The 24,756-nt window shown below is 44.9% G+C and overlaps 1 protein-coding gene across 1 annotated transcript in view; it reads right to left on the reverse strand.

The window, feature by feature from the left end:
• Positions 1-285: 285 nt before the first annotated feature.
• SMAP1 (small ArfGAP 1) overlaps positions 286-24,756 on the reverse strand; it is a 121,700-nt gene continuing 97,229 nt past the window's right edge. The window contains exons 7-10 of the mRNA XM_010848507.1: positions 11,192-11,319; positions 4,695-4,866; positions 3,521-3,825; positions 286-1,225 (exon numbers count right to left, since the gene is read on the reverse strand). Coding sequence (XP_010846809.1) covers positions 1,082-1,225; positions 3,521-3,825; positions 4,695-4,866; positions 11,192-11,319 — 749 coding nt within the window. The 3' untranslated portion in view covers positions 286-1,081. The remainder of the gene's footprint in view (positions 1,226-3,520; positions 3,826-4,694; positions 4,867-11,191; positions 11,320-24,756) is intronic.

The following is a 24,756-nucleotide window of genomic DNA, read 5'->3' on the forward strand; positions in this document are numbered from 1 at the left end:
GGGCGCAGACTCGGCTCCTGCCTCCATTTGTTCTGCATGTTCCCCTATGACCTGGACAGTCTCTGTACAGTACAGCTGAGGGCACGCAGGGTACCACTCTGAGAATCTGACTTGTATTCCCCCTGTTTGGCCTTATAATTGGTTAGAACTGAACAGGTTTTTGAAACAGATGACAAGTATTTTGTCAACAATATGTTCCCAATTTGTGACTTTGCAACGTGAAGTAATTTTTGTCAGGTTGGTGGCAGTATACGTCACAGGAAATAAAACCCACAAAAAAAGGTCTATGGATTCATCTGTTTAATACAGGGATATGACATTTGTCAGTACTAGGCACCATAAAATGTAAACACAATCACTGTCATAAACCTGGATACACCTCAAGGACGAGTGGCTTGTTCAGTTACCCTGTTTGGATCCAGTGCGGAGAAAGGTCTCTTGCTAGGACTGTGTATACATAGGAAAAGACCCCACTTCCAAGGAAGGCAGGTAAAATCTGACTTCTTCAAACATGTGTTAAACTAAGTCATGTCGTAACATCCAGGTTTATCTTCCTTTCACTAACCACGTTCCCTGTTAAGCACATCATAACAACAGCACAGTGAGGTGAATGTGACATAAAAGAGTCTGGATACACTAGAAAACAGTGCTCGGTGATACATTGACATTCATTCTATTTATATGATTAAACATTTGATCATACAGTACCTTCCTACAGGATTACTGGCTAATCTGGGGGTGGGGCTCATACTGTTAGAGGTATTACTAACATGATAACTACTTCCCTTATATGCAAACATGAGAGCTATAATTTCATTGAGAGGGAAACTGATTATGCATGTTGACTGAGCAGCTTCCCAGAGACTGTGTCTGCGAAATTCTGGGAATTGTGAGCAAAGCTGCCCTCGACATGGAACGGTTTCTCAACCTGCTTTTCACCACAGCAAATTCAATCAGTACAGACCAACACGGTCAATCAGGTAACTCTTAATATGAACAAATGGGGGAAAAGAAAAAAACATGTATGTACATGAATGGACAGGGGAACCGGGCGTGTCTGAGCAGGAATGCCGGTGGGGGCTCACTTCCACAGCTGCGTGCTGAGCGTCTGCCCCGACGAGCCCCCGGGCCAGCCCGCAGCCCCCGCCGAGGTGCTGGGCGGCTGCCCAAAGCCCGCTGCCGAGGCCGCGCCACCCAAGCTCAGGCCAGCCATCTGCTGGTTCACCTGTGAACACAGAAAAGCCTTCACTTCAGTCGTTGTTTCTTCAGCCGCCGCTGCACACTGTTCACGGCCAGCCTGTTTTCCCAGAGGCAGCCTTTACCTGAAGCTGACACAGTCAGACTCGGAAGTGTAATAACCATTCTAAGTACTTTTCATCCATGTGAAAAGCAATCCAAGCCCTGGGGTAAAAGCAGACGACCACACAATGCTTTCTCTTGGCCTCCATTTCCTTCCACACGTTAGCCCTGCCCATCAAGTAATCTCAAATCAGTTTATATTTATTCACTTTCTGGACTCAATTTCTTGTCCCCCAAAGATGAACCACAAGTGAAAAAAGTACCAAGGCAATCTTTGAATTCGTATCTGAATACACTACTCCAACTTTCAACTACACTAGAAGAGAGTGCTTTAACTACTAAAGACTAAGGAAATGTTTAAAAGTAAAATACTCCAAAATTATGAATTGTATATGATGGCAACTGTTCTCCTGTTACTCAAGTCTTAAATACCTCAATATACTTTCTAAATATTAAAAAGTCATAAAGCATATTTTTCTTTTGCTACATAAGTATCTAAAATTAATTTACATTATATGACAAAAGGTGCAGGATTACATGTACTTTTCTTCCAGACTGGAGTTTCACCTGCTTTTTGTGTGTACACATACGACTGGAGTCGTATGTGTACATAATAAGCCTCCCGCGCTCAGTCGTGTCTGACTCTTTGCGGCCCCATGGACAGTGGCCCACTAGACTCCTCTCTCCATAGGATTCTCCAGGCAGGAATACTGGAGTGGGTTGCCATGCCCTCCTCCTAGGGATCTTCCCATCCCAGGGACTGAACCCCTGTCTCCTGCACTGGCAGGTGGATTCTTTACCACTAGCACCACCAGGGCAGCTCAAGCCTCCTGAGCCTTCTCCTTCTCACTTCTAAGACGGATGCGGAGTGAAGGAAAGGCAAGGAGATTTACCACAAAGTACAGTGGATTCAAAACCTGTGCTCAGGGTGGAACTGTATTAATAAAGTTAATTTGTCTACAGTTCCTCAAAGACAGTAATATTAACCACGTCACCAATGAAGCATCATGGAGGGGCAGGTCACTTCTTCCCAGGTGCTAAACGATGTTTTAACCCCCCTGCCATGGCCTGCAGATGCCGCCAGGGAGCACTGGAGCAGAGCATCCCCTTCGGCACACCTGGAAATAAGGCAGGGAAGCCCCGGCCCACCACCCGGGTTCAGAGGCCACTCTAACCTGAGCAGGGTCTGCACCAGCATTCTGGCCACACAAAGGCTCTTACTGACATTTGGTACTTACAATTTTTGAAATGCCCAGACAGCAGAGATCAATGTCATATAAACACTCCTTTAAACAGTGATAGTAAAAATTACTTGGAATATTCATGGGCTATACAGTGATTTTGCTAATGTTAATTAAAAATCACTATATACAGTCCTATTCTCTGAATGCTGCAGAGAACAGAAATCAAGGGCAGCCAAATACCAGAGAAACATCAAACAGGAAGCATACAAAGAAGGGTGGGAGATGAACCTACATCTGAGGTCTCTGTCTATGGAGCCAGAGAGAAGTCAGAATGGATTTGAAAGAGGAAACACTAAAATGCCATCTCCTGGCTCTTAACTAACAGGCAGAAATGGGATCTCGAAACATGAGATGTAGGACACAAATAAGGATTTGCTTGTATCTTACAGGAATTTCTGAACTAGTGGGTATTCTTTTTAAACATAAATGTGATTATAATATAAGAAATACAACTCTACAAACACATTTAAAACAAAAAGAGTCTTTATACATCCATGCACAGTAGCCATGGAGAACAGCCTAGATCTCTCAGAAATAGTGCTGTGAGACTGCAAGACTGGGTTTTTTTTTTTTTCCTAATTTGTGGAAGTTACCAAGAACCCTTGAAATTATTAGTGAAAATAAATTGGTCTAAGTTGTTGACATAAACGCCCTCTCAGGGAGCTGGGTTAAGGCTCGGCACGCTAATTTCAAAAAATGCCCAAGATAACGTCTAGCTGTTACACAAACAAATATGGACACTCAACAGTTACAGCTGTGCTGGAATCGGAAATGAAAAACTATGCAACATTCTCTACAGAATGTTCTAAATACAGGAGCAATGGCAGCTCATTTGTCTATCTATTGAGACAGTTTTGACCTTTTATAACATTCTCCCTACTCAATTCTTTCTGCCAGATTGTTACGAGTTAAAAACAAACAAACCCGTTGACCAGGTAGACCTGGTCTGACTGGAGAGGCTGGGGGGTAGTGCCTACCTGGGGGAGGTTCCACGGGCTCTGCGGAGATGGCTGCAGGCCAAATTTCCCCTGGGCTGTGCCCAAGTGAGCGACCATCCCTGGGGGCCCGACCACGCCCTGCGCCAGCGGCATCACAGCAGTCTGTGCGCTGCCCATGAAGCCATTGGGCACCGGCACGCCCACCATCATGCCCGCGCTTGGCCCCAGTGAGCTGCCCACCAGGCCGGGCGCTGCGGGCACAGGCACGCCCATGGACGGGAAGCCTGGAAACGCAGCCGGTGCTTGTGAGGTAAACGGTAGATTCGTGGGTCCCATAAACACACCTGCAGCAGAAGAACCAAGCAAAGAAAACGCATGAGACAACTGAGATATTGCACACTGCTGCCCTCAATGAGCACAGACAAAGGATGACCAGCTCTAAACTGCCCATGGCAAAAACTTTAATTCCGGTCTGGCTGCTCCTACAGCTCAGGCCAGCTCACACCTTACACCCTCAGGGCCGGTTACTTCCAGAAAGCAGACAAATCAGCTACGAGCCTGAGCAAATTAGAGTGGATGAATCTTGTGCAGCAGCCACATAACATGCCCACTGTGAAGACCAGACGACACAGCAGGGGCTGCTGCTGCTCTGCACGCTCATCTCTCACGACCAGATAAACAGTCAGAGCTGACGGCATCTGGTTTTAATGGAGGCAGCTGGGATGTCATATAATTTCAGTTCACATGTGAAATGCAGCCTGTTATTTCAGAGGAAATGACAGATTAAAACTGCAAACAGTAAATCTTACCATGCTAGTATTTCTTTATAATTATGTTTTTAAAAAATCTCAGAGTTCTTTTGATTTCATGTGTTATCTCAGACTTACTGCTTAACTTATAGAAAAAATACCACAGTGTACAGTTATAAGCTTCATGCAAATCAAGCTTAAATAATTCTTCAAAGATAATCCATTTCCTGTAAGGCTTGTGAAACAATATTAAGTAATATGACACCAAGCTGTTAATCTCAAATGAATAAAGTTTTGTGCATCCTGTATATGCTTTCTATTTCCTAATGCTTCTTTCATGTCAGTTTTGTAGTTGTGCAAACTGCAACAACAGAAGCACTCATTACACAGGACAAACAGGAAGAAACATCATTGACATTCTAAAACCACAACGGCTGCACTGAAGGCAGGTTTCGATGAATTACCAGGAGCACCCTGCTGCTGGATGGCCCCGGCGCCATACAGAGACAAGATGGAGTCTTTGGAGAGCTGCTTCTTGGCCACCTCTTCTGACTTTGCAGCTTGCTCAGTGAACAGATCCAGATCCCCAGATGTCACTGCAGACAGAGTGGCAGCTGCTGGTGCAGAGGACGTCCCCTGAGACAGATACCAAAACAGGCTGTCGAATTCCACATCACAAACCAGAGCTCACCTATTCCTTGGCATCCAAATGAAGCTGTGAAATTAGAAACTAAACAAACGCAGAAGGTAAAACGGTGACACTGAAGAGAATCACTCCCGAGCCCAGGCAAGACCAACAAGCAGGGTAAGGGGCTGACACCTCCTGTTTTGAACCTGAAAATGTAAATGAAGTAGACAGAACCTCTGATGCAGAACTTCCATCACATCCTGGCCACAGCAGCTTCAACAATAGGCATGTGGTGCTGCCTGACGACCAGGATTCCTGGGAGATGTTTGGGCATCTCCTGCAGCAACTACTGCTTCAAAGGAATGGGTATCCCTTAGAATAAAGAACATTTCTATAGCTATAGCAGACTGCAGGACATTCCTGTAATGACTGATTTTGTCATCTCTGGGGGGGAAAAAAAGTATTGTTTTTCTAAAGCAACATCATGATATTTTTATGAACCTAATCTAATCCATTTTAACCACAACATTAGAATGTTTCCAGACTACCCAGAAATGAGGAACAGCAAATGTGCAACCACCTACACTCTCCCTGACACTTTGCATTCTGCTATGGACAGAAGTGAAGTAAAGTGAAGTCACTCAGTCGTGTCCGACTCTTAGCGACCCCATGGACTGTAGCCTACCAGACTCCTCTGTCCATGGGATTTTCCAGGCAAGAGTACTGGAGTGGGTTGCCATTTCCTTCTCCAGGAGATCTTCCCGACCCAGGGATCGAATCCAGGTCTCCCACATTGTAGGCAGACGCTTTAGTGTCTGAGCCACCAGGGAAGTCTTGCTATGGACAGGGGTAAGTACAAATAAATACAAATAAACATGTGGACATTTAACACAAAACAAAAATTTTCACTTAATCTCCTATATCTTGCACACACACACACAGTATTACACAGCCACAACTGATACCTCATTTTAATCATCTATACAATAATCACATTTGTATATAAGGAATTGACTTAGATATGAAGAGTTTCAAAGAAACCTATGAAGGCTAGTAAAAACTGGATACGTCTTCTCAAATTATAAAATAAGGTGAGCAGCAAACAGAAGTTAAATCATATCTATGATTTGGCTTGAATTTTTTAAAAAATCAAACATTTAATGTCTTCGCTAAAAAACCTCCCAATAAACTACTATCCATGCTCATAGCTAACTTAAAGAGAACAGTATTTTCAATCTATTATTAACAAATTAAGCAAGAATTTTAAGATAGGAAAAAACCATGTATCTTTGCAAAAGATCTGAAATGTGTAAGAAATCAGACATGATGGGATTCAAATGTAACAGTGGGCTTGAATCAAATACACATGCAGCACCAATGCAGCAGCAGAAGGCAGGGCTGAGAGCGCGGGCCTCACCGCTCCCACAGGCCCTAGACTATCACGCCACCGTCCCACGCTCTCCCTGGGGCCTGGGGAGAGGAGCAGCCTCGCAGCTGAGCCTGGGGACCACAAGGCACGCTCTGCACAATGGTGCGTCAACTGTTCACATTGCTAGATAACAGAGCAACCACCTCCCTGAGTGATCTTCCATCCTAGCTTCTGTTAGTTTCTGTTTCTGCTTCAAAGGAATGGGCATCCCTTAGAATAAAGAACATTTCTACAGCTACAGCAAGACTGCAAGACGGTCCCACATGACCGATTTTGTTGTCTTTGGGGGGAAAAAAAGTTTTGTTTTTCAAAAGCAACATCATGGTATTTTTATGAATCTAATCTAATCCACTAGATCTTCCATCTTAGTTTCTGTTCAAATCTGAGAACCTGCCCCAAACCCTGAGGTCTATTCCCCAAGGAGGGTACACACGTATGAGAACACCCAAAGTGCTGGGGAGGCCACGACTGCGTCTCACACTAGAGCAGCCTCCTGCTCCAGACACAGATGTTTCTTCTGATGAATGCCTACCTCCGTGTGGATGCAGGCTAAGCAGAGCCACACCAAGCAGCCTGGCTAGTAAGCCTTCCCACTGCTGTTTGCTTGAGGGGCTCCACGAGCTGGCACGACCACTCCAAGGTAAAGGAGGACAAGGCTGACAGTCAGCGTGCACTTCTGGAGGCCGCAGGACTCCAGCCAAAGGCTCTTTGGATCTGGAGCCAAGCCAAACCATGGTGCCTGGGTCTAGATGCTGTGGGGACGTGTATATTACAGACAGGACAGGTGAGGGGTGGGTTCCACATGTCTCCTCTGGGGACACTGGAATGACTCCCCTCAACCTGAAATACACGTGGACTCTTGGGTCAGCTGAGGGCTCCCAGCCCCTCAGGGAAGACCCCACAGCCAAATGGAGAGCTGTCGGGAATCCAGCCCAGCGCATACTCACATAAGGGTAACTGACCAGAATTTGTACCATACTCGGAAAATCGGGACTGAAAGAAGATGGGGTTCAGAACCCACCAAATTAGGAGACTACGTACAGCCTGTGCATAAAACATGTGCTTGAACTCACCCCTCCCTCCCCGGATTTTTAGACATCATTTTGAAACCATGTCTGGATTAGTCTTCACATGTAGTTTGAATGGAAGATGATTCTGTGTATACAATTATTTTAGAGGAATCAATAAAACGAGCATAACTTTGGTCCAAAAACAGTATTCCATAAAAAGAATTAGGTGTGGCTTTAACAACCCACCCTGTTTCCTCCAACTACAGAGGCAGACAGCCTGAGCCTGAAGGCTAGGGCTCACTCTGCCCACCCCCGGCACAGAGGAGCCGCGTCACAGCCGGGCTCACTCTGCCCACCCCGGGCACAGGGGAGCGGCACCCACAGCCGGACTCACGCCGCTCACCCTGGGCAGAGAGGAGCTGCGCCCACAGCCGGACTCACGCCGCCCACCCCGGGCAGAGGGGAGCAGCGCCCACAGCCAGACTCACGCCGCCCACCCCAGGCAGAGGGGAGCTGCGCCTGTGGCCGGGCTCACGCTGCCCACCCCGGCCACAGAGGAGCCACGTCACGGCCGGGGTCATGCAGCCCACCCCGGGCAGAGGGGAGCCGCACCCGCGACTGGGCTCACACCACACAGGGAGCCTGCTCCAGCCTGCACCTGCTCTAACTCTAGACGGGGCCTCGGCCAGGAGGGGCAAGGCAGCTCTCACCCGCCGAGCACGCTAGACCAAAAGAAACTACTTTTCACGCTTGCACAGCTACGGTATTAGCCTTAGACGATTTTTCACTACCACACATCCCCTCACCTGCACACATTCACAAGGTCGTGAACGTTAACTGAAACAGTACTAGCAACACTCAGTTCCTCCTGTCCTCTGCTGGGGGAGGGAGGAGAGGGGACAAAGCCATAAAATAAAGCTATTGTTTCTGAAAATAAACAGTAATGCTGCACTTAAACTAATGAGTCCTAAGAAATCTATTTGCTCAATTCTAGTGGTTAATTATACAATGACTATCATAATGATAATATGTGTAACAAAAACATATGTCTTTAGTCTTAATAAGACATGAGTTCTTCCTTGGTAATACTTTCTGTCCAATTCCCATTTGGCTCAGGTTTTCTACAGAAAGGGAAAAATTTTAAATCTTAAGCTGTATGCTTAAAAGTAACCCATGTTCCTGAAAGTTTACATATTTCACCTTAAAGACAACACTGCATGTTATCACTTATATGTGGAGTCTTTAAAATAAACAAGAAAGGCAAACCCATAGAAACAGAGAAGAATGGTGGTTGCCAGTGGCGCAGGAGGAAGGGAAATAAAAGGGAACAAATTTATAGTCATAAGATCAATGAGCCCTGAGGATCTAAGGCATAACATAGGTGATTATACTGTACTGAATAAATGAAATTTGATGAGAGTAGATTTTATGGACTTTCAACAAAATTAAATTTGTAAGATGATGGATAAGTTAAGTTGGTGGTAGGAATCTTTTCAATTACATTTCAATAAAGCTGAAAAAAAAATTTAAAGTATTTAACAATTTATAATTCTAAAAAAAAGATGTGATTGACAAGGAATTAAATCTTCAAATATACAAACATCTCAATATAAAAAACAACCCAATTAAAAAATAATGGGTAGAAGATCTAAATAGGCATTTCTACAAAGAAGATATACAGATGGCTAAAAAGCACATGAAAAAATGCTCAACATAACTAATTAAGAGAAATGCAAATCAAAACTACAATGAAGTATCACCTCACTCCAGTCAAAATGGTCATCATCAAAAAGCCTACAAACAATACATGCTGGAGAGGGTGCAAAGAAAAGGGAGCCCTTCTGCACCGCTGGGGCTTCCCAGGTGGCTCGGTGGTGAAGAATCTGCCTGACAGGCAGGAGAGGCGGGTTCAGCCTCTAGGTTGGGAAGACCCCCTGCAGAAGGCAATGGCAATGCACTCCAGGTTCTTGCCTGAGAAATCCCATGGACAGAGGAGCCTAGCAAGCTACAGTCCACAGGGTTGCAAAGAGTTGGACACGACTTAGTGACTAAACCACCACCATCATCTACACAGTTAATAGGAATGTAAATTGCAGCCACTATGGAGAACAGTACGGAGGCTCCTTTAAAACCTAAAAATAGAACTACCACATGATCCAGCAATCCCGCTCCTGTGCATATATCCAGAGAAAACCATAATTAGAAAACATACATGCACCCCAGCACTATTTACAATAGCCAGGACATGGAAGCAACTTACACATCCATCAACAGATGAATGGATAAAGATGTGGTACGTATATACAATGGAGTATTTGTTGTTGTTTAGTTGTTAAATGATGTCCAACTCTTCTGCAACCCCATGGACTATGGCTTGCCAGGTTCCCCTGTCCATGGTATTTCTCAGGCAAGAGTACTGGAGTCGGTTGCCATTTCCTTCTCCAGGGGAGCTTCCTGACCCAGGGATCAAACCCGTGTCTCATTCATTGGCAGGTGGATTCTTTACCACCAAGCCACCAAGGAGGCCCAATGGAATATTGCTGCTGCTGCTGCTAAGTCGTTTCAGTCGTGTCCGACTCTGTGCAACCCCGCAGATGGCAGCCCACCAGGCTCCCCCGTCCCTGGGATTCTCCAGGCAAGAATACTGGAGTGGGTTGCCATTTCCTTCTCCAAGCCACCAGGGAGGCCCAATGGAATATTACTCAGCCTTTAAAAAGAATGAAATAATGCCACTGGTGAAGTAAGTCAGACAGAGAAAGACAAGTACCATATGACACCACTTATATGTGGAATAAATTCATTCCACATGAACTTATAAGAAAGAAGTTCATTTACAAAACAGAAACTTATTTACAAAACAGAAATATAGGCTCACAGACAGAAAACAAACTTACGGTCACCCAAAGGGAAAGAGAAGGGGAGTAATAAATTAGGAGTTTCGGATTAACACACACACTACTATGTATAAAACAGATAACATCTAGGACCTACTGTACAGCATGGGGAACGATACTCAATATTTTATAATAACCTGTAAGGAAAAGGAATCTGAAAAACAACATATACGTATAACTGAATCACTCTGCCATAAACCTGAAACACAGCATTGTAAATAAACTATACTCCAATAAATTAAAAAAAAAAAAAAAGAAAAAAACATGAAATTCCATGTAATGTTAAGAAGGTAAGTCAAAATTTCTTAATCATTGGTACTTTTAAAAAATCTTGATCACTAATATTGTCTTCTAATTTTTAAAAAATCATAAAAATTAAAAAGTAAGGAACATTTGCTAAAAAATCATGTTTTTGTCTTCATTAAAAAAAGAATATGAGTATTGAGTTTGCTAGAATTTCTTGTTCTGGGTTTTCCTGCACCAATGAACACAAATGAACTTATTTACAAAACAGAAGGAAACACTGTCCAGAGCTGGATCAACAGGAGCAGGAGAAAAAGACAACTGGCTTTTAGGACATGTTCACATACCCACAGTTCAAAACCTCTTATGGAAGTACCCTGTGGATCACGGGCAAGGCTGAAACAGTTCGACTTTCCCCACTTACTCATTCTAAACTCTGTCTGTCTAAAAACTAAGAGTCAACAAACTTCAGGGGATGACTACTTAGGCTTTGTGGGTCACAGAGTATCTACTACTACCTAGCTGCAAATTCTCAACTTGCTTCTGCCGTGGAAAGCAGCCACAAACAATGCCTAAGTAAAAGGAGTGGCTGTGTTCCAATCACACTTTGTCTGCAAAAACAAGCTACAGGTTTAGCTTGCCAACTCCTGGCCTAAATAAAGATCAGGAGGCTTTCAAATCAGAAACAATTCAAAATGGAAACTTTCCAAGAAGGAAATACATAGTGATCCTGTAAAAGCACACTCCCACACAATACCTGAGCCGGAGGCATGACAGTTGCAGGTAAGGGGTTAGAGATCATCGGTCCAAAGATGTCCAGGTCATCGTTCAGGGCTGGCCCCACGACTGCACTCCCATTGGTCACCGGCGCCTCGGCAGGCCCATCTGAAAAGAGCACAAAGTCTCGTCCTAAAGGTTCTAGAATGTCTTAAAAGTACCTGGAACATGGCATTATTCAAAACTTAACATATAGTTAAAAGAAAAGTTCAGAATGTTAACAAAATATATATGCCGTCTTTTAAAAAAAACAAACAAATATATATATATGCCCACCTCTTACCCAGGCTATACCCTCTTTCCCAAAGAAACCACTTTCAGTTTTGTTTGTTCTCAAAGAAACAGTCTTTACCCACTGGTTTCTAGGTATGTATGCAAACCCCCTTTTCACCAGTGGTACTACACTATTCACACTATTCTGTGTCCTGATGCTTCCTTACATGTAAGGTGCTGTTCTGAGTACTTTACATATATTAATTCATCTAATCCCCATAACTATATAGGACTGGATGAGACAGACCCACTTTTGAGGGAACCAGCTAAGCTGGGATTTGACACCACCTTCCTGCAAAGGCTGCCTCTTCATAAAGGCATGCATGTGTGTTTCCAATAGTAGTTCATATCATGTTTACCTAACCTTGGAAGTAAATATTAATGACTTTAAATTCCTGAAATGTTAAAATTTAAAGTTATATAAGGGATAGAAAGAAAACAAATGTACCCTACATACTGATTCTGTAGGAAGTATCACAGAACACTGAAATAAATCCCTTCTTTATTCAGACATAGTGACCTTCAGCAATGGCCCCAGATCAGCCCCCTGCTCACCCTCACAGCTCCCATATCCCCTCCTCATGGAAGCCCAGAACTTACAAGGTGTGAAGTAGGGGCTCAGGTGGGATGCAGGGCAGAGAGCTGTGAGACCGGGGTTTCAGGGAATGGGACCCGGCCACAGCTCAGTCCTTTGTAGGTACAACCTCGAGGAAGACCTTAGAACATCACAACCCCATCTCCGGGGACTTACATCCCAATCAAGCTTCTACTTTAACAGCTTCCAATCTCATTTTGGAAAAAAAAGTCCTTTCCATCAGAGGGGATTGGAATGCAAAAGTAGAAAGTCAAGAGATACTCGGAGTAACAGGCAAATTTGGCCTTGGAGTACAAAATGAAGCAGGGCAAAGGCTAACAGAGTTTTGCCAAGAGAACACACTGGTCATAGCAAACACCTTCTTCCAACAACACAAGAGACGTACCTACACATGGACATCAAGAGATGGTCAACACCGAAATCAGATTGATTATATTTTTTGAGGTCAAAGGTGGAGAAGCTCTATACTACAGTCAGCAAAAACAAGACTGGGAGCTGACTGTGGCTCAGATCATGAGCTCCTTATTGCCAAATTCAGACTGAAATTGAAGAAATTAGGGGAAAACACCAGGCCATTAACCTATGACCTAAATCAAATTCCTTATGATCATACAGTGGTCAAGGGATTAGATCTGATAGAGTGCCTGAAGAATTATGGATGGAGGTTCATGATATTATACAGGAGGTGGTGATCAAAACCATGGCCAAGAAAAAGAAATGAAAAAAGGAAAAATGGCTGTCCGAGAAGGCCATACAAATAGCTAAGAAAAGAAGAGAAGTGAAAGGCAAAGGCGAGAAAGAAAGATATACCCACCTGAATGCAGAGTTCCACTGAACAGCAAGGAGAGATAAGAAAGGCTTCTTAAGTGAACAACGAAGAGATTGAGGAAAACAACAGAATGGGAAAGACTAGAGATCACTTCAAGAAAATGAGAGATATCAAGGTAACATTTCAAGCAAAGATGAGTACAAAAGGACAGAAATGATATGGACCTAACAGAAACATAAGATATTAAGAAGAGGTGGCAAGAAAACATAGAACTATACAAAAAAGATCTTAATGACCCAGAAAACCATGGTGGTGTGATCACTCACCTAGAGCCAGATATCCTAGAATACGAAGTCACTTTGGAAACATCACTACAAACAAAGCTAGTGGAGGTGATGGAACTCCACCTGAGCTATTTCAAATCCTAAGAGATGATGCTGTTGAAGTGCTGCACTCAATATGCCAGCAAATGTGGAAAACTCAGTAATCGCCATAGGACTAGAAAGAGTCAGTTTTCATTTCAATCGCAAAGAAAGGCAATGCCAAAGAATGCTCAAACTACCGTTTGCAATTGCACTCATTTCACATGCAAGCAAAGTAACGCTCAAAATTCCCCAAGCAGGCTTCAACAGTACATGAACTGAGAACTTAATGATGTTCAAGCATTTAGAAAAGGCAGAGAAACAGAGATCAAATTGCCAATGGTGCCAAGGTGGTGACCTTACCTGCCTCCTGTGAAATCTGTATGCAGGTCAAGAAGCTACAGTTAGAACTGGACATGGAACAGCGGACTGGTTCCAAATTGAGAAAAGGCGTACATCAAGGCTGTATACTGTCACCCTGCTTATTTAACTTCTATGCAGGGTACACAATGAGAAATGCCGGGCTGGATGAAGCACAAGCTGGAATCAAGACTGCCAGGAGAAATATCAATAACCTCAAATACAGAGATGACACCACCCTTATGGCAGAAAATAAAGAGGAACTAAAGAGCCTCTTGATGAAGGTGAAAAAGGAGAGCGAAAAAGTTGGCTTAAAACTCAACATTCAAAAACCTAAGATCATGGCATCTGGTCCCATCACTTCATGGCAACAGACGGGGAAATAATGCAAACAGTGATATGGACTTTATTTTCTTGGGCTCTAAAATCACTGCAGATGGTGACTGCAGCCACAAAATTAAAAGACGCTTGCTCCTTGGAAGGAAAGTTACGACCAACCTAGACGGGATATTAAAAAGCAGAGACATTAGTTTGCCAACAAAGGTAGGTCTAGTCAAAGCTATGGTTTTTCCAGTATTCATGTACAGATGTGAGAGTTGGACTCTAAAGAAAGCTCAGTGCAGAAGAATGGATGCTTTTGAACTGTGGTGTTGGAGAAGATTGTGGAGAGTCCCTTGGACAGCAAGGAGATCCAACCAGTCAATCCTAATGGAAATAAGTCCTGAATATTCATTGGAAGGACTGATGCTGAAGCTGAAACTCCAATACTTTGGCCACCTGATGCAAAGAACTGACTCCTTGGAAAAGACCCTGACGCTGGGAAAGATTGAAGGCAGGAGGAGAAGGGGACGACAGAGGATGAGACGGTTGGATGGCATCACCAACTCAATGGACTTGAGTTTGAGTAAGCTCCAGGAGATGGTGAAGGCCAGGGAAGCCTCGTGTGCCTTAATCAATGGGGTCACAGTGAGTTGGACACACCTGAGCAACTGAACAGCAACAACAATCTCATTTGATCTCTCTGATGAACCATACATGTCTCAAAGGCACACAGGTATCTTCTAAAACCTCTTCAAAATGAGGTGGATGGACGTCTTGCATACAGTAGGACTTCAAATATCTGGCAAATTTAATGGAAGCTCTACCACATACTGGGTATTTCTATCACAACCCACAGGAACTCATAGATTTCTTCTCTTTCTTGAAGTGTAACTATGGAAATTTGTATCTTTTATTTCCCCATTTCCACGTTTAAGCTTCAGGGAAACAACTCATCATTAATTTCAAGGAATAAAGGGTCACAATAATCTTTACTACTTAATTTGTATAACTGTATGAAAACCATGAAAGGTTAGTTTGGAAGAGACCAACTGCAAATATTTCTCAATCATTTTCAGTGATATAACATTATCAGAGCAATAAGAAAGAAATATTCAGCGTATACATGTTTATGTGTTACACATGTTAGATCTCTATCAAGCACTATGGACAATTTAAAGATCAAGCAATAAAATGATGCACAGACTACTACTAATTTATAATATACAGAACTTTAAGCTAACACACAACCATGACGTAAAATTCAAACACGATTTACACATGAAAGTATATTCCCCATTTCTAGCTCATTCAAAACGGCAACATGCATTTTGAAATTAGACCTCTTTAAAGAGCTACTGCATGTCTTTCAGCCCACTACCAGCGCAGCACATCAGAGAGTACACGTCAGACAGAGCGGTGAATGAACCACAAGTAACGTACTTTAGAAAGACAGGGTTTCCTAGGTTAAAAACACAAATAAAAGAACACGTCGCCTGCGGCATCCACAACTCAGTAACGAAACTCAAGTGGCAACACCGCCTGTGTCAGTGGTGCCTGCACTCCTAAGCTGCAGAGCGGAGGACGGGGAAACCACCTCATCAGGCTCGTTCACTCTACCACACCAACAAGGAAGCACTGCGATTGCAGGAAACACGACCACATCACAAGCAAATTAACCTCACAAACAGAAGCACATGTCCTCCAGAACAAACCATGACCAAGAGGAAGAAAAGCAAAAAAAAAAAGAAGAAAAGAAAAACCCGACAAGTTGAGCCTAAATAACTACTCTCAGTTTTTCAGTTAAAATTTGTTGCTGTTTTACGTAACAGCAAACACTGTAACAATCAGGAAAAATTTATATTTCAAAAAATTTTAAGTGTTAGAAAATACTATTAACATTATTATTACTATTATTTTCAGTGAATCGGGAGAAATGCTGTCAACTGATTTTTTGCCACAGAACATGTCAGATGACTTACACAGCACCAGTAAGCTCAGGATGTGATATGTGAGAACAAAGACGTTCATTTACTACAAGCAAATAATCTATTTTCATTCTTTTATAAACTGTACGTCCTTCAGAAATTTTAAATCTGTTTGAAGCAGTACATTATATGCCACTAAGGATACTAATTTCTTTATACTTTGAAGTCTAAACCCTGATCAGTACTTAGTAATACATTATCTAATCTGTAAAATGACATGTGGCACTTTATTTGGTTTTCAAAGTCTTATTTCACTTTTCACAGCCTTAGGGTCACATATGTGACTAATAAAAGTAAGAGTCAGCACTCAGTATAGTGTTTGCTTTGTGCCAAGCCTGAAAAAATACAAATACACACACATACACTTGTCCAGTCTTTATTATAATGCTGTGAAGTGAAAGAAGGAAAGAAAGTGAAGTCGCTCAGTCATGTCCGCCTCTTTGCGACCCCACGGACTGTAGTCTACCAGGCTTCTCCATCCATGGGATTCTCCAGGCAAGAATACTGGAGTGGGTTACCGTTTCCTTCTCCAGGGGATCTTCCCGACCCAGGTATCAAACCCAGGTCTCCCGCATTGGAGGCAGACGCTTTAACCTCTGAGCCACCAGGGAAGCCCATAAAAGAGGTACTAAAACTACCCTCATTTACAGATGGCAAAAAAATGTTAAACTTGTCCAGTATCACAGAGATACAACAAAGTCTTAGACTGTAATCTTAAATTCAGTTTTTACTGTAAAAGTGACAAATTCCTGCCAAAGATGCAAACCACACAAAAATAAAAGTTCCCTTCCACATGTGATAGTGATGGCTACACAAAAATGTGAAAGAACTTAATGCCATGAAAACTTAAAACTGATTAAAACGGTTAAATTTTAATGTGTATTATACCCAATAAAAAAATCCCTATCATTCATTTTGTATGCTTATAAGGATGAGTAAGGAGAAGGCAATGGCACCCCATTCCAGTACTTTTGCCTGGAAAATCCCATGGACAGAGGAGCCTGGTGGGCTGCAGTCCATGGGGTCGCTAAGAGTCAGACACGACTGAGCAACCTCACTTTCACTTTTTACTTTCATGCACCGGAGAAGGAAATGGCAACCCACTCCAGTGTTCTTGCCTGGAGAATCCCAGAGACAGGGGAGCCTGGTGGGCTGCCATCTATGGGGTCGCACAGAGTCAGACACGACTGAAGCAACTTAGCAGCAGCAGCACCAAGCATGAGTAAAAATATGCTTAAAATAATGTATATACAATGAGAGTTTTCTTAAATAAAATTGTGTTATGTATACGTGGGTGGGGCAGACAGACTGCATTTGATGACACTGCATGGACCTACGGTAACTTGCAGCTTCAATCCTCCAACACTGGCATGGAGGTAGCTTCCAGACCAGAACCACTGCAGACCCAGAGCAGTACCACGCACAGTCCTGACCCTAATGCGGGCAGGGCTCACTTCCTCTACAGTCATCAACATGCCTTCTGCTCCCACTACTGCACTGGAGAACAGCTGCATCCTCGCCTTCCATTAAGTACGTGTGTGTGCTCAGTCCTCAGGCACGTCCGACTCTTTTGTGACCCTATGTCTATGGGACTTCCCAGGCAAGAATACAGAATGGGTTGCCATTTCCCCCTCCAGGGGATCTTCCAGACCCAGAAATCAAGGCTGTGTCTCCTGCAGTGCACGCAGATTCTTCACCACTGAGCCACCAAGGAAGCCTTTTATATATAAACTGGCCTTTGGAAATCTCAGAAAGGCATTCCAGACAAAAAACAAAGCGGGGCTTTCTTTGTAATCACCTCTGGCAGCGAGTGAAGCTGCCATGAAAGTCAACTTACGCGAGCCCAAGGGACTCTGGGATCCTTTAGAATGAGGCAGTGGAAGCGTCTGCTTAGGGACCGTGGTCTCTGTGCCAACACTGATATCTGTGTCGAGTGACTGGGAAAGGTCTTCTCTGAGCTCCACAAACCTAAGGTGAAGAACTCTCCCAGGCCCGTGTTCCACCTCACAGACAGCACGGAACACAGCTGTCCTTTCCTCTCTCCCCTGAAGTCTCCCCTCCACAGGATCCTCTAACATGATGGAGTAAAACCCCCCTCGATTCTCCTTGTTACTAAAAAGCCAAGCATTCACAGAACTGTTGAAAAACAAAGCCTTTTAACTTAAATGAAAACTTCTCAACCTTGGAAAATCAGCAAACAAAATCCCAGCGTATCTCCCCATTGGATTTCAATGATGGTTAATTTGACTTACCATGTTTGGCTTGCTAAACACATTGTCTACAAAGAATTCTCAAATCACCTCAAAACTTTTATTTTTTACTACAGGATAAGATCTTGGTTTTTTACCTGTTTTTTCTCCATATTTGAAGCTATGTGATTGAAGTACCTCTGTTAATAGTTTCCTGATATAAAGTTGGTTAAAATTTCATCTTTTAATAGATCACTTAGATAATATAATGTATGGGTTTTCTGTTGCTTTTTCAGGCACAGCAGATGGAGATTTTGTAACAAAGCATTGTTACATGGAAAGAGGGTAATGATAAAATTGAAGTTTATCATTCCTTTTCATGGTAACAATTTGAGGACTGGAGAAAATGTTCAAGATTAAAACTTGATGCTCAACCTTTAAAAAACACTTCTATTTTTTATTTTCAGGATTTAAATAGGACAACTGAAAATTATATTACCATCATTATAAACATGACCTGTTCCCTAAACTTTTTAAAAGAATATTCACATGCTATCACTTCTGTCTGTATAAAGCATGGGAAGGGCTCCCCTTCATTACCTCCAGTTTCAGAAACGCAGGGCCCAGACATTAAAGACTTAGAGTCAATTCTCTAGTGAAGCAGCAAAACTTGGACTAGAACCAAGTCTTCGGACCCCAAGACCAGTGAGGCTCTTTTAAGCTGCATTTCACAGAAGTCATGTAGTTACAACTGTATACAACTACAAAGAAACCATCTAAACTCTGAAAATCAGAAACCAGCTTTTAGTTGATAATTATCTGTGCTGTTAAGAGAAGCACGGAGGTGACCAGCTCGGAAAGCGCGGCACAGCTCAGCCTCAGAGCTGTCTCTCCCCGCGGCATCCTCCGCCGAGCCCGGCGCCTCCCCAGCGCACAGCGGGAGCAGGCAGCGTGGCCACAGCGGGCGCTGGGCTACAGGCGGACATAGGCAGCCCCACCACCAGCCCTGCCGCCCAGCGCGGCCTCTTCCCCAAGTGCCCACCAGCAGCACAGGCTCTGCTGGCTAAGGGAAAGCTCAGAGACCACAAAAGCCACAGAACATCAAGGTGTTAAAAAAGCTTTTCAGATAAATATTTTAAAATTTAGAAAGAACGAGTCTTATTCAAATTAAGTGGTTTAAATACTGTAAATCGGTACAATTTAAGAAAAATAATTAAATCCACATCAGTTACATCTGTTTTGTACAGGTATGTGCACACACACCCAGACAAATGAAAAACTCTCCCCTTCCAGGGAGGAGGGGGCCAAACACAGTGTATGTGTGTGTGTAGAAGCCGTGTGTGTGTGCAGAAGCCATGTGTGTATAGAAGCCATGTGTCTGTGTGTAGAAGCCATGTGTCTGTGTGTAGAAGCCATGTGTGTAGAAGCCGTGTGTGTGTGTATGTAGAAGCCATGTGTGTGTAGAAGCTGTGTGTGTGTGTAGAAGCCGTGTGTGTGTGTGTAGAAGCCATGCATGTGTGTGTAAAAGCAGTGTGTGTGTGTGTGTAGAAGCCGTCTATGTATGTGTGTAGAAGCCATGTGTGTGTGTAGAAGCTGTATTTGTGCACGGGTGTCTAGAAACCGTGTGTTAGTGTGAAGCTCTGTGTGTGTGTGTGTGTGTGTGTGTGTGTGTGTGTGTCTGCACAGGTGTGTGTAGAAGCCGTCTGTGCAAACAGCGTGTCAGGACTGGGCTCCCTGCTGGGGGAGGAGCAATGCTGCTCCATCAACATGCAGAAACAGCAGCTGGTGGACAAGACATGTAATAGGAGCACGGAGTACACGGAAAGCCCGAGGCAAATGGAAGAAACTTAGCTGGGACAACATCATAAAGAATGATAATGAAGCACGAAGGACCCCTTGAAGAGGCAATGAGCAAACAGAAGAAATCAGGACAACACACTGAAAGAGAAGAAATTCCAGTCTCAACGGCACAGCATCAAGTTTACAATCAGCTGCTTGCGGGTAACTGTTCTTTCTCCTTTACCTTAAGATTTCAGACTAATGTTGGTAGATGACGGTTTATACTGCACACATTCCAGAATTCAAAAGAAAGGTTAAATGTTTTGAGCTAAAGAAAGCAAGTTGTTAAAAATCAGTGCTGCAGCTCACATGAACAGAAGGTCTGCCCAGCACAAAAATATGACAACCTTGTGAAGGCCGTTTCTACCAAAGAGAAACCCTCGAGGCAGCTGTCTATTAACCTTGGGTATATCAGAACTCATCTGACACCGAAAATCCAAGTGAGTAACGGTAAACAAAGCACTTAAAACAATCTTTAGTGCCTTCTTCTTGGTCTATTCCAAGTGCCTTTGAATGATATTGTGTATAAACTAAAAGGAAATAAGAATATAACACTTTGGATTTTAATAACATTTTTAACACTAACATTTGTAAGTTCTATTGCCAGGTACTCTGATCATGCTTTATATGAAGTGTCTGAGTTAAATCCTCACATCACCTCCAGTGAGTTTTACACAGGAAGACTGGGATTTCAACACACCTCTGCTGGTACAGCTGGATAACTCCACTGCTCTAACCCTTCTGAGCAGCTTCTGCTGGTTCCCCCAAACAGAAGCAGTGCCCCTCGCTTGTCCCAGGTTAAACCAGCTCTCCGGGCAGCTGTCGCGCCTCCCAAGAAGAGGGCACGAAGGGTGAAGCTGGCCTCGCTGCCCAGCTGGGCACAGTCCCCGCTTCCTGCTGAGCCCACGAGACCAAGGCCCTCTCCCCACCCCACCCCCGCAGCCACTCCAGCCCGGATGGCGGGCCAGACAGACCCCCGACTCCTCCCCAGTGCAGGCGCCTTCCTGACGCGGTGTTCGGTCTGTGCCGGCATCTGAACATGCTGAGCACGCTCTCCTGGAACCGTGCCCACAGTCGAGCACCCCCGTCCACCCTCTGCCCTCTCAGAGAGATGGGGGCTGCCTCCTCAACGGATGCCCGGCACAAAGCAGATGCTCAAAAAACTACTGATGAAATGCTTTCCAAACATACATTAGGAGGATGTTTCTTGGTGACTGGAGCCATGGGGTAAAACTGTTAGGGTAAGCACACTGACTGAAACCGCCCACCCTGGCCAGGCACCATAGTCGCCATTTGCATGAGCTGTTTTACAACAGAAGTCCTGGTAAGGAACACGGAACTAATAAGCCTCCACCAACCGGAAGAGTTCGGGAAAGGTCAAAAGGAGACACCACCTGTCCGACCACCTCCCAGAATCCTCCTCTCTGGCTTCCGTCTTGGCTGAACAAGCCCTGAGTCAGAATGATTGGCTAAAGACAACCCTGAGACTAATCCCAGCACCATAAAACCCGAAACAGGAAGCCACGAGGCAGAGCAGTTCTCCTGGGTTCCCTTACTCTCCTGCTCTCCACCTGGGCGCCCTTTCCCAGTAAAATCTCTTGCTTTTTCAGCACATGTGTCTCCTCAGACAATTCATTTCCAAGTGTTGGGCAAGAGCCCAGTTTCGGGTCCTGGAAGGGGTCCCCCTTCCTGCAACAAAACGACAGGCAGGCAGGTGATCCTACTTCTGTTGGGAGAAAAAACAATGACTCGGAGTGTGGCAAGTCCCGGCAGTATGGTTACAAACCCCTCTCGGTTCCCATCCTACTCAACCACACCGTGTTTGACCCTGGCTGATCCTTCCTCCCTGGAAACCTCCTCTGAGTCCACATCTTCCCGGAAGACCCTGCAGCCCCTGTGATGGAGACCCCTGCCGCTCCTCCCAGTCTCCCCGCCGCAGCCCCACACCCCGCGGGCTTCCACGCATCATCTGCACCCTGCTGAAATCCCTCCCTGGCTTCTTCTCTCCAGGCCACCATGGCAGTGAAGTCGCAGTTGTCCCTCTAAATCAGAACCGCATCCTCGAGCAACACTCTGCCCATGGCCCAGAGCACTGCTGCAGTCACAGTACTGCTCACGCATGTGCACACACACGCACACGCCTGCTCACATCTCAGGCAGCCTCCTCACCGACCCCACTCCCCTCTCCCACAGCTCTGCTCTGAGCAACTCCCTGAGATGGCCTCTGAGAAGGATGCGGATGGGCTTTAAATCACAGGACAATTTATAAAGGGGAGGCCCAAGGACCCAGTTGTCTGGGGGTCACTGGTCTTTCCCAGCTGCCACTCACTCTAAACAGACCCTAGAACACAGGAGGTTTTGCCTGACGTCACTTTGCATGGCATGAAAAACTCATCTGCCTCTGACGAGGAAGAGAAGTAAGGCCTGAATTGAGGAAAACAACGTGTAAATTGCGAACTTTAGCATTATGCCAGGTTTCACACTGCACTTTCACAGCCAGCCTCTTCCACAGTCCCACTCTTACCTGAGCAACAGTTCTGTCTTCTCGTTTCTAGATTGCACGCGCATGCCCCCCCCCCCCCAACTTGTACTACTAGACACACACAGAGCCACATTCTCTGGAACTTACCAGAGTTCCATGAACTCGCCTGTGCTCAATAAATATTAACTGAATTCATCCTTTACCTGAATGTCAGTGGCATTAGCTGGTCATAATCTGTTTGCACAAATAATGAAAAAAAAAGTCACAGAGTTATATGCTGCTGCTGCTGCTAAGTCGCTTCACTGCGACCTCATAGACAGCAGCCCACCAGGCTCCTCCGTCCCTGGGATTCTCCAGGCAAGAATACTGGAGTGGGTTGCCATTTCCTTCTCCAACCCATGCATGCATGCTAAGTCACTTCAGTCAGATCCGACTCTGTGTGACCCCATCGACAGCAGCCCACCAGGCTCCTCTGTCCATGGGATTCTCCAGGCAAGAGTACTGCAGTGGGGTGCCATTGCCTTCTCCGACAGTTCTATGAGACTTCTTATATCACTAATCTGGCATAGGCAGATAAGAACATGATAAGTAAGTGATGCTATGCTTCTCATTACTGCTTCTGACTGAGTGTGAACACTTAGCCTTGAGCACACCCTTGGACACCAGAAACTGCCAACTCTAATTCTTCACTGCTAACTACTGAGGCATCACCCTAGGGAGGAGCGAGTCCAAGTGGAAACGGATTAAAGAAGGCTGCTTCCATGAGGTATAGTGAGACACTCTCCTTGATGGCAAAACTCCTTGAAGCTTTATAAATCTTTATATTACTCAAAGAACCCTTTTTATTTTCTACCCAAGAAACCATTTAAAGCTTTTTCCTTTATTAAAAATGTTACTTGGAATTCCTCTGGATTTAAACACACTTGGCTTTATGAAATCAAATAAACTCCCATGTGTGTTACTTTGTAAACTCAAGTCATAAATGTTCATTTGAAGCATGTTAATTTTCAGGCTTCAAATTGTTCCCAAAAGCTTAAGAAAAGATGACTGAGGGTTAAATGAAGCTGTTTATTTTTAATCTTCAGTTAATTTTTCTTACTGCTAAGTAGGGTTTCCCAGGTGGCAGTGGTGGTAAGAACCCATCTGCCAATGCAGGAGACATAAAAGATGTGGGCTCAATCCCTGGATCAGGAAGATCTTCTGGAGGAGGCCATGGCAACCCACTCCAGTCTTCTTGCCTGGAGAATCCCATGGACAGAGGAGCCTGGCAGGCTGCAGTCCATGGGGGCACAAAGAGTTGGACACGACTGAACTGACTTAGCACGCCCACACTGCTAACTAGGTGGCCTTTATGCTAACCCACTCAACTGACCGAGAGGCCTCACAGCCGGTGTGAACCCTCCCGCTCCGTCTGTCCCTCCCGTTCCGAGCTCCTCCTCCTGTGAGTCAGGTCGGCTTGCCCTGCGGCCGGCGCTCTGCCCAGCGTCCGCCTGGTGTGGCGGCATCCCCCGAGGTCCCACAGACACGCTCGTCCTGCCCCGCGCACATCGCTGTGGTGTGTGTCACACTGCCCATTCAGTCACGCTCTGGACGACGAGTACGCAGCGGTGCTTGTGTTCCCTCGCCGGGTGAAGGCCCCAGAGCCCGCGCAGTCCCGGCACCGCCTCTAACTCCAGGCCCCCTGTGACACGCCGCATCTGTCTCCCGGACAAGTGGGTCCCACGTCTGTCTGGTATGACACGGTCCCCTGGCCGTCTCAGAATCTCACTTCCTCTCAGAGCTCCACACACTGTAACTGTTGAGAATACCGGTCTGGCTCTGCAATCTACCAACTGCTCACCTTTGAGCAACTTACTTAACCTCCGTGCCTCAGTTTCTTCACTGGTAAAGTGAAACCAACAGTAGCTCACCAACCTCAGAGCTTCTGTGAAGATCCAAGTTTTCACCATCTGTAAACACTCAGAGCAGTGCCTGGCACACAGCAGGCACCATCTCCATGCTCCTTAAAGTAATGAGATGGCAATCTAACTACTGGAGTAAAAGCATCTAGCTTCAGTTCATCTACAAGCTGAGACTGGACTCTGAACTCAGGGAGATCTGGGTTTGAACCTAGTTGTCGTCCAGAAGCTGGGCCTTGGAAGCCAACTTCGGTCAGCTTCTGTGTCCTTGTATGTTTTAAAACAAAAGGAAATGGGAAGGACAAGGTGTGTGTCTGTGTGTGTGTGCCACATCCCCCCTCTGAAGGGCTGCAGAGGCTGACACGCTAACAAAGCCAGCCTGAGGTGTGTGTCTATGTGTGGCTGTGTGTGTGTGAGACACATTCCCCCTCTGAAGGGCTGCAGAGGCTGACACACTAACAAAGCCGGCCTG

The sequence above is a fragment of the Bison bison genome, unplaced genomic scaffold (assembly GCF_000754665.1).
Source record: "Bison bison bison isolate TAMUID 2011002044 unplaced genomic scaffold, Bison_UMD1.0 scf7180017864268, whole genome shotgun sequence".
Classification (NCBI taxonomy): Eukaryota; Metazoa; Chordata; class Mammalia; order Artiodactyla; family Bovidae; genus Bison; species Bison bison.